Source organism: Astyanax mexicanus, chromosome 25 (genome assembly GCF_023375975.1).
Source record: "Astyanax mexicanus isolate ESR-SI-001 chromosome 25, AstMex3_surface, whole genome shotgun sequence".
Classification (NCBI taxonomy): domain Eukaryota; kingdom Metazoa; phylum Chordata; class Actinopteri; order Characiformes; family Acestrorhamphidae; genus Astyanax; species Astyanax mexicanus.
In genome coordinates this window covers 20235047-20246322 of record NC_064432.1, presented here as the reverse complement: position 1 = coordinate 20246322, position 11276 = coordinate 20235047, and the positions used below count along the sequence as shown (strand labels likewise).

The following is an 11276-nucleotide window of genomic DNA, read 5'->3' as shown; positions in this document are numbered from 1 at the left end:
TCTTTGGCTTGTTTTCTGCACTACAAGTGGGTACTCTCGCAGCTTTCAGACTCTTTTGCAAGCTTTTCCCCAGATTTTAACACAAGTGTGAAACAATTATGGCATTATACAGCATATACAGAGCTTTGCATTCTGCGTTCTTTTTAGTGAGATGTTCGTTTATATAAACACTTGTACCTTTCAGATTTCTAGAGTATAGGGAACAGTTAATAGGCAGTAGGTAATAGGCTATAGGGAGAAGGAAAAAGAGAGTAGGTAATAAGGAATAGATAATAGGGAGCAGGGAATAGGTAATAGTGAGTAGGTAATAGGTAATAGGGAGTAGGGAATAGGTAATAGTGAGTAGGGAATAGGCAATAGTGAGTAGGTAATAGGTAATAGGGAGTAGGGAATAGGTAATAGTTAGTAGGGAATAGGTAATAGTGTGTAGGTAATATGTAATAGGGAGTAGGGAATAGGTAATAGTGAGTAGGGAATAGGTAATAGTGAGTAGGGAATAGGCAATAGTGAGTAGGTAATAGGTAATAAGGAGTAGGGAATAGGTAATAGTTAGTAGGGAATAGGTAATAGTGTGTAGGTAATAGGTAATAGGGAGTAGGGAATAGGTAATAGTGAGTAGGGAATAGGGAATAGGTAATAGGGAGTAGGGAGTAGGTAATAAGGAGTAGGGAATAGGTAATAAGGAGTAGGGAATATGGAATAGTGAGTAGGGAATAGTGTGTAGGTAATAGGGAATAGTAAATAGGGAATAGTAGGGAGTAGGTAATAGGAAATAGTGTGTAGGGAATAGGGAATAGTGTGTAGGTAATAGGGAATGGTAAATAGGGAATAATAGGGAGTAGGTTATAGGAAATAGTGTGTAGGGAATAGGTTATAGGGAATATGTCTGAATGGAGGGTGTAAATCTCGCGTGATTAGCGACGTGGCCTCTCTCGTGCTCGCATGCCTTTCCTCGTGCGTATCAAAACATAGGCGGAGCTGCAGCCGGAGCTCCGGCAGAGACAAAACACACATACACACACACCCCGACACACACACACACCGACACACACCGGGCCGGATTCAGCTCGCGCCTCCGCCAGCGCCCTCCGTTAGCACGCCGGGGTGAGGGGCTGGATGTGAGCGGTTTAGCTGAGGGTCTGCAGTACGCGGTCAGGGGTCTCCACACCTCCACTTCACCTGACCACCGTAAGCAGCTGTGTGTGTGGGTCTGAGTGTGTGTGTGATTGTGTTTGAGTGTGTGAGAGTGTGTGTATGTGTGTGTTAAGTTTCTCTATTCTAGTAAAGAAGTTTCAGTGTCAGTAGTTTTCAGTAAGGGCTTCACTGCAGGCTTGTTTCTCAGTGTTCCAGTGAGGCTCTGGATGTGATCTACTCAGTTTACAGCATTGTTTACTGACAGGCCTGTAAATAAGCTCACACTTCCTCATTTTTTTAGCCTGAGGCGATTTAAAGCCTTCACAGTTCAGCTCCAGCTTTTTTACTTTCATTTACATGTACAGGTTTATTGAGGCAGTCTAATCTGCTGTGGGTTTATGGCAGTTAACTGTATTTTTCAGTATTTTCCCATCAAAATCATAGGACTTAGGTTCCATACACTTGCATGACCACAGGTGTATAAAAGTAAGCAACTAAACATGCAGAATGCTTCTACAAACATTAGTGTAAGAATGGGTCAATGCTCTCAGGAGCTCAGTGAATTCCAGCACTGTGGTACTGTGATAGGATGCAGCACCTGTGCAATAAGTCCAGTCCTGAAATTTCATTACTTACTACTAAATATTTCACAGCCAACTGTCAGTGATATTATAACAAAGTGGAAGCAGCTGGGATTTTTCTGCAGAGTCAATCACTACAGACATTCAAGCTTTGTGTGGCCTTCAAATTAGCTCATAAACAGTAGTAGTACAGTGTATAGAGCTTTATGTAATGGGTTTCCATGGCCGAGCAGTTCCATCCAAGCTACATCACCAATTTAGCAAGAAAAGCGAGTGGATACTTTTGGCAGTGTAGTTTATCTGTCAGTCGTAATACATTAATAGTTTTATGTGCTATAGCATAGCTGAGGATTATTACATATCACAGTGAAAGTGAATGAATAGATAAATAAATACATATTGGTTTAAAATATCAAATTTATTTGTACAGCACTTTTTACAGCGTTGGCTGTAAAGTAGCTTTAGGCAAAAAGCAAGACAAAAGATCAAAAAACAGTTAGATTTACTGGTGCCACCATCCCTACAATGTCTTATATATTTATTCTAAAGTGGAATAATATATATATTTATTCCTATAGAGTTGTATGTGTGATTTTATTTGCATTTTTCTGGTCAATTCACGTGTAAAGCTTCTGAATTCACTATGTCCCTAAGCAACCATGGCACTGGGAAACACGCCACAATTTTTCCACATGCTTGCTGCAATTACACATTCTCACCAAACTAACAGACTGCTGCTTCAAAGGTAATAGGGGTAATTATAATAGCAGATTCTGTTTAAATGTTGTCACTGGGCTGAGCCAGGTAGCAGTAGTTGGAAGGTAAGCAGATGAGGAAGGGAGCAGAAGACTAATATAGTCAATATTCCATCAGTGTCAGATCAGACAGATGAACAAAACTAAAGATAAAGAGATAGAACTAGTTCTGATTGAATTTATCAAGTTCACATAATGCAAACAGATTATTAAAGAGCAGCTAAAGACTCAAGGAGGTTAGACTATAACAGCTTAATTAAAAGAAGAGAATCAGAAGGTAACATAGACACAAGCTCCCCGGTTCCATAACCACAAGCCATCTGCTATAAAGCCTGCAAACATGTGATTGTGTGCACACCTGTTGAATTAGGTGATGTTTAATTCGATTACTGCTGTAAAAAATCCACTTTTAAGACGTAGAAATTTTGCTGCAATATGCAGGAATAAAGTAATTTTTTTAGGTTTGCAATGTTGCAAAGGCTAGCATATTTGGTAATATGGGAAAGATAATTAACGATGGATTTAAATAAGTTACAACAGAGAAATAAACAGAAATTAAGTTGTCTGCTCTTATTGCTATCTAAACACAGTGGGCAATATTGAGGTCAAAAACATATTAATTATGCTTATGTGCATTTAGTGTAGAATAAATCAATAATGGAATTACCGTGACAGGCCTAGCTGCACGCGTTGGTCCAGGTCTGTCGGCATGTAAAAATAATACATTTTATTCGAGAGTTCTGGGATTAGCACCCTTGTTTTGAGGGGTGTAAATAGCTTTGGCCCGGAGCCACACAGCTGCTTCCTGACCGCACTGAACTCATCTTTTGCTCACCAGCTATTAGATAACTCATCATTAGTGTCTTCACAGCATTGACAGCATATGGTGCTATTTCTAAACATGGTGTGCAATCCCCTTTGCAAAAACAACAACGACAAAGCATGTGTGCATGCGTTCTGTCAGAAATGCCATGATACTAGAATAAATTTACCTCGGCGGTGCTACTCTAATCATAAATTCACCTCGGCAATGCTATTATATCCATTGAATTAAATAATTAAATTGTGACATAAATGTTGACCATATCGGACAGCTCTATCAAATGTTTCAAGAGGTATTAAACAACATATATTACATATTTTTTTAAATATCATTGGCAACATGTTGAACGTTTAGGGGCAAAACAATTATCTTAGAGTACTAATAAGTCTATCTTAAATGTTTGTCTTAACGTCAAATCTAATTAAATAAAGGGTATTTTCGTCTAATGACACTTTTTTTTGTTTTGTGCATTTTTTTAATGACATGTTATGCCTTAATAATAATAATAATGTGCTGGTTTGTGTTAATTGAATTAAAGAATGAAAGGAACTGAAAGCTGGACTGGACTGTGTCCTGAACTGTCCTGCAGTGTCAGTATGTTGTGTAACAGTGTGTGTTTGTGTGTGTTTTTGCAGAAGCAGGATGGCAGAGGGCGGGTTTGACCCGTGTGAGTGTATCTGCTCTCATGAACACGCTATGCGGAGACTCATCAACCTGGTGAGTGCTTCAGTCCTGCAGTACACACCTCCTCTTGTCCAAAACCCCCCTGTGAAAATGCAACAACAATAAACACGGGTTTTTCTTTCAATTCCATCTCTTCCGTCTCGTATCGTTTCCTCTCTTGTGTAGATTCAGGATAGTCCAGTTTTTATATACTTTACTCTTTTTCTTCTGCGTAGAAAACCATGTATACCAGATGTTGATTAAAACTGTGGATCTCCACAAATTGCAGCTTTGCAACACTAGTTTCTTAAACCAGTAAAATATAATCCAGTATTTTTTTTAAATCATATCAATTGGAGCAATCGCACCAAATGTTTTGGGTAGAGATTGCTACTCTAATCAAAAACTTACATCAGCAGTGCTATTCTAATCATAAATTCACCACAGTTGAGGTTAGCAGGGCTAAGAATTAATAATAGAATAATTATTTGCATCAAATTTGAAAACATGTGCTGCTGTTTAGTATTTTAATTATTGTGAATCCTGCCGTTTAAGTCTGCAGTTAGAAGCTGTGTTCTTAAGCCAAGAGATGCAAGTTTTACATTTGTTTGTATTACAGCCTGGCACTGTTGGGTGTGATGGCAGCTACTGGGCAACTTATGGGCGTGTAACATCCTTATAGCACAGGAACTCCTCATTAGTTTATAGATAGGAACAGGTGTGGTGCACTGTACTGTACTTGTACATGTTATATGAGTTGAAAATTTATTTTTTAAAGGGTTTGTGTTTCGCTTGGCATCATTTTTTACAAAAATCCAATAAGTTTTATTACACCTCTGTTTTGGTTAATCTTTAAGACTAAAAAAGGACAAAATAGAAGGTGATTTTTTTTTTCCAGAGCTGTATTTGTAAAGGGAATTAATGAAAAAAAAATGTTTCCATAGAATAATTATTTAATGTAGAATGATTATATGATTTGTATGTTTTGCTGCTAAATGCTGTATATGTTTCCTCAGCTCAGGCAGTCCCAGTCCTACTGCACAGACAATGAGTGCCTTCAGGAACGTAAGTTCATCAAATATCAGTATGAACATTGTAACAGATACAGTACTTTAGTACCATAACAATACCCATTACTTGCAGACACAACTATTTAGAGAGTAGAGAAACATAATCATAATCTTAAAGTCAGCACAGGGTTAAACTCGTTGTTTAATGTTGTATTTCTTACAGTTCCAGGACCCGGTGCTTCTGCTGGGGAGGATTTAACTGTGTTTATGATTATTATGGGCTGGGTGGTGTTGGCTGCCATCCTCTTCTTACTGCGTCCTGCCAACATGAGAGCACCACAGACCTGCAACAATTCTACAGGCCCCGCTGCAGTGAGTCTCTGTGAAAGCTTTTTTTTTTTATTTAACGTTTATAACCCTTTAATATCCTAATGCCCATTTTGTACTTGTATTATTTGGCCTTTTCTCAGATACAACTACCCTAAAATAAGTGCACTTTGACCTTTGACCAATTAATATTAATATGTGTCCTGGGTGATCTGATTTGTAAGTGTCCAACACAAGGTATAAAGAGGTGTGAACAGGATGCAGTGACTCTGGAAGACTCATTGTAATCTGATCACTCAAGCCGATCACATTCAGAGGTGGTCAGAGACGCATGATACATAATTTATATCAAATCACAGAACCTGCCATAATCAGCACAGTGCCATCCATCTATTTTAAAACATTTGCTATTAATTTAACATGGAAAACAGTTATGGCTAATTCCTTTATTTTGGGCAACATAATAAAGTCCCCAGGTCAGATCATGTTAAGAAAAATAATATACAGTAAAAATTAGGTCAGTTTAACGTTTTTCAGTTTAATTTTCTGACCGTATCAAGCTAAATTTGAAAATAGAAAATTGTGTTTAAAGCTTAATCATATTTTTTTTTCTAAAGAAAAAATGAGTTTTAATCCATTTTTTTCAATTATCTAGTTTTTTGTTTTGACCTTTAACAAACAGATTTCTAAGAAAAATTAAAAGTTGAGTCTTCTCTGGATTTTCAGAATTGTCTTTTTTTTATCTTGCAACACATCTGATATTATAATTCACCTTGCATAATGCAGTAATTAAAAAATCTGAAAATAAAGAAAAGATTATTTTTTTTCATTTTTCCTGAAATTCCAATTGTGAGTGGCTGAGATGAAAAAACTAAAAACTATAAATAACATGTCTAGTGTTGTAAGAGAGATACAGTATTTACAGCATCCGTTATTGACTGAAGTTCATTACAGGAAGATTTTGAAGTTTATACCAGTTATTAATTTATTCTTTTGCTCTTCAGCTAAAATTAATTTAGAATTTTACAGTTTTTTCACAGAGTAAGTAAGTTTTTTTATTTTATTTTTTGTCCCCCTCCCAGAATCACCGCAGAGAACCCCCAGCGCCTCCAGTGGACTAACAGGACTAGATCACCGGGCTTCTGAGATCTGATCTGATTTGTTCTCATGATAAAATCGTTGACCACTGACCTCTGACCTCTGACCTGCGCTGTGGATATGGTTACCAATTTAGTTAGTTAAATGTTACTGTTTCTGGGTCTGACTTTTATCAGTTATTATTTCTTTTTGTGTTTTTTTAACCCTCTAAGCTTTCTTAACTGTTTTTGTCTGGATTTCTGTGGGTGGAGAGTAGAGATGCGTATAAGCAAGAATTTATGTACTTAATGATACGTACAGTATCACGATACAGAGGTTACAATTCATAATATAACAATATATTATAAGCATGGCAATATATTGTTTAAATCAATATTTTGGGGAACTCCCATGTTATAAAAACACATTCTTGTATTATTAATTAATCTGAAAACGAAAAAGAAAAGTCTACTTTTTAGGTATTTATATCAATAATCCTTATGTTTTTATAACAATAATCCTTATGTTTCAACTATCAATTAAAAATCAATATTTTGTTCTTTAAAATCGATACAGGGTTACAAAACAAAATATCACAATATGATATATCATTTTTTTTCTTACACCCCTTGTGGAGAGTCTCTTTATTTAGAGCAGATTACATCTAAAACAGACACCTATAATATAATTTTAATTTTGTTATATTACTCTGTTATTGTTATCTTAGTATGGACCATTATGTCTGCTGTAGCAAATTTGCAACATACCAAATTTACCCCAAACAGACCATATTGCCTGTTGTTGCAAATTTGCAACATACCAAACTTTCTATTTATTTTTGTGCAAAAGTGAAATTAATAATCTCAACAATATTTACTATCTACTTAAAGGTAAAACACACATGAAACATTTTTTCATATACAGCTACATTAATTCAGGCGTTAAGGGGTTAATATAATTTGGGATATATTGCAATACTGTAAGCAAAGCAATATTTTGCGATTGTTTAAATCTAAATTTTAGGGAACTGTCATGGTATAAAAACACATTATTATATTATTAAATCTAAAAGTAAAAGAAAACATTACTTTTTATGTAATTATAAACCTAATGATAAAAAAATTATAATGTGTTTTGGAGAATCGATACAGGATTGCAAAACAAAATATCACAATACGATCAATATCAATATTTTTTATACCCTTTTTTTTATTTTGAATAAATTACATCTAAAACTTTCTAATATTCTTAACAAACTCTTTTAATAGGAAGAGTTTATGATTTAATATAATTTGCAATATATTGCAATACTATATTTTGGGGAACGGTTATGGTATAAAAAACACTACTAAAAAACTTTTTTTTTTCACTCCTTATGTTTGTTTAGAACAAATTACATTTAAAACTCTTTAATGTTCTCATCATACTCCTCTAACATTCTCTAATACTGCAGGGGATCTGTGTTTTCTTTTATTATTATAACATTCACTTCCTCTTATAATGGCTGTGAATATTCTGTAAATGGGAGAAGTTGTTTAGTAAATGTTGGTTGAGATATTCGATGATTAATTCTATATATATAAAATAAAAAAACAGGAAATGAATGACCTACAGTGATTTTCCCCTGGTAGTGGTGATAATATGTCTAGACCTGCGCTGCATTTCTTTGTCATAAGTGTGGTCAGAAGACTTTTCTTCTGTGCAGGGTGGAGACCTGTAGTGCACTCTGCCAAAGCTTTGTCATACCAGCAGCTGCTGAGGTCATTGATGAGGTCAGAGTGTGGGCTGTTTAAAAGCAGTTGGATTTCTTCAGAATGATGAAGGTAACTGTAGTTGAGCAATACAGTACCAGTCAAAAGTTTGGACACACCTGAAATTCAGTAGTTTTTAAAAAATATATTGGAGGTAAATACTAATATTTTAAGTATTCTAATATTAAGTTAAAAGTGTTAAACAAACCAAAATATATCTTGCTTAGATGACAGTTTTGCACATCTTGTCTAGATTTTCTCAGTCAGCTTTGAGTTAGAGTCACCTGGAATGGCATTCAGTTAACAGCTGTGCTGAACTTGCCTTGCTTCTTAATGTGTTTGAGAGCATCAGTTGTAAAGTTGTGAAGAGGTAGAGCTACAGGTATACATTGAATAGCTCTATTTGAGTAATGTTCTAATCCATATTATGGCAAGAACTTCTCAAGTAAGTAAAGAAAAAAAAATACTTTAAGTTATGTAGGGCAGTCAATCAAAAAAAAATTTTAAGAACCATCAAAAAAACGCTATGATAAAACTGGCACTCATCAGGACGGCCCAGGAAAGGAAGAGCAAGAGTTACCTCTGTAGCACAGGATAAGATCATCAGAGTTACCAGCCTCAAGTTAAACCACAAGTTTAAAGCTCCCCAGATAAGAGCACCATAATGCTTCACATAGTATTTTCTTGTTTTTTTTAACACTTTTAACAAAATTACTACATGAGTCTGGATGACTTCAGTATTCATTTAAAATGAAGGAAAAAAATAAAAACATTGAAAAGGAAGGTGTGTCCAAACTTATGACTGGTACTGTATATACACTCACCCAAAAGGAAGATAAATGTTACCAGGAACAATAAATGATAACAATTTAGACTGATATGGGCAATATGTTTATAATTATTTATTGAGCTACACATACAGAAGTAGTGTATAACGCAACATGCCAAGAGTTATAGAGGTTCCTAATGGTGTCCTGCTATAATCCTTCCCATACAAATGGGATATTGGTATATTAGTATTGGAATTGAATATTCTCACAGTTTCTGCAGATTTTGTTGTAGGGGTGGCGTGTTGGTGGCACATCCAATATCATCCCACAGATTTTTAATAAGGGATAGGTTGACTTTTACATCTTAACGTTCAAGATACAGATGCCATGTGTACATTTTTTTTATAATTTATTATTATTATTGTTCCTGGTAAACTTTATCTTCTGTTTGAACAGCATCACATTTCCACACTTCCTTCTAGGTGCCATTTTTTTTTTTTTTGATGATGTGTGTGTTTAAAGAGTGATTCAGACTAGGTGGGTTCAGTACACATAATTAGACCTTGACAACTGTGTAGGACGCTTGCTGTCATGGTTATGGTTATGGTTAGTGTCTTTCAGTGTGTTAATAGGTTTCAAATTCCCAGATCAACTGCTTATGAGCATTAAAGGGTCCATATATCTCATATATCTCTAAACATACATTTCATAAGTGTCAAAATATACATATCATGCATTTTATTTTATACATACATTAAGCTACATAAATTGTGATAAAGAGTGTTTACATGCACATTCATAATTAGTTTACGGCAGTTTTAGCTTTCCAGATCTCTTCAGTTCTGATTCTGTTTTTTGTTTAACGATGCATGAATAAGCAGATTAATATTTTGCTGTTCTAAAATCTTCATGTTCGCAGTAGCTCATGTATCAGCGCCATTAGCAGCATCATGGTTGCTCAGGTAACCAGAAAAGGCTATTGTTGCCAGAAAAAGGTCCTGGGACCTACCACATCAGTATTTTTAAATAAATGTACTGAATGTGGCTTGGAAGGAATGCTAACAGAAGAGTATTGTTGCCATTTATCATAATATTTTGCCATCTCCCCACTCAGGAACATTGTTGCTTTCAATTTAATATAAAAAAATATACAGAATTTGATAAAGAGAGCTAGATTTTAGCTCAGAACTGGGATTTCTCTAAACTCTTAGCTAGAGAATTCTTGGATTTCTCAGTCTGTGCAAAGCAAAAATCTCAATATTGCTTAGAGTTTTCCCATTATCTGATTTCCCAGGTTCTAAAACACATTGATCAGCTTGCTGACAAACTCAAATGTTCTGTAGTAATCAGATTAGAAAGTGTATGTAAACGCGTGACATGGAAAAATGTTAATGTATCTTTCCATTTATTCTAAAGCATTGTGACTCTTCCTCACTAAAGTTATACTCACTGAGTGTTTCAGCCCAGACAGCTTTTTAATGGGGCACAATTTGATAAAAAATTATATATTGGATGGCTCTGATACAAAAAACCCACACAAATAGGAGCACATGTGGAACACAGAAAATGGATAAACGCATGAAACTAGGAAGAATGTACTCGTATAAGAACATTGAATTACAAAATATACTACCAAAATATGGATGTTTGCTACTTAGGACACCATTTTTCATTGATTATGTAGCTCTAGTAGTACATATTATTAGGATATGAGGGTCTAATAGATAGTCTGAACTATAGAGACTAGCATACAAATGAGTTTGGGAGGAATTTATACATACTTGCATATCTTAGTGTGTGATTGTAGCAAAGTTATTGTTTGATATTGATTGATTTTTCAGCGTTTTGTCTTTGTGTAAATGCATATTAGGACATAAAGACTGTCAGTGCTAATTGATATTTTGTTTATTAATGTGTTTGTGTGTTTGGAATAAGTAATAATGTGCCTTTCAGGTCATGTAAGTCTATGTAATGCTTCTTGGGGCACAGTCTACTGTGTACAGACACTGTTTTAACGAGTGCTCTTACAGAAAGGGCTTTAACTATGCACTTTTGGTTACTGCAAATAAACAAAACAATTCTACCTAAACTGGATCTGCTTTGTTTTTATTGGCATCTACCAACAACATATAATTCTGTTTTTTTTTACTTAACAATGCAGGAATGAGCAGATGAAGATTGACTTTGCAGTCCTAAAATTTCCACATTTGCAGCAGCAAACACTGTGATTGTTCAGCTAACCAGCAAAAGCTGTTATAACCAGACACCCTGGTTTTTTTTAGAATAAATGTATATGGCTTTGCAGGAATGGTATCAGAATACTATTGATGCTGGACTGCAGCTTTGAAAGTTGAATTTTTGAAAATGAGAAATGGCTGAAATAAC

The 11276-nt window shown here is 35.1% G+C and overlaps 1 protein-coding gene across 1 annotated transcript; it reads left to right on the top strand.

Moving 5' to 3' along the window:
* The first annotated feature begins 986 nt into the window (after positions 1 to 986).
* On the top strand, positions 987 to 10980 carry smim14 (small integral membrane protein 14). Its single transcript, XM_007230224.4, has 5 exons — positions 987 to 1188; positions 3929 to 4010; positions 4973 to 5021; positions 5190 to 5338; positions 6376 to 10980. The coding sequence occupies exons 2-5, from the start codon at positions 3936 to 3938 to the stop codon at positions 6412 to 6414; spliced, it is 312 nt and encodes a 103-aa protein (XP_007230286.1). The 5' UTR covers positions 987 to 1188; positions 3929 to 3935; the 3' UTR covers positions 6415 to 10980.
* The last annotated feature ends 296 nt before the right edge of the window (positions 10981 to 11276 follow it).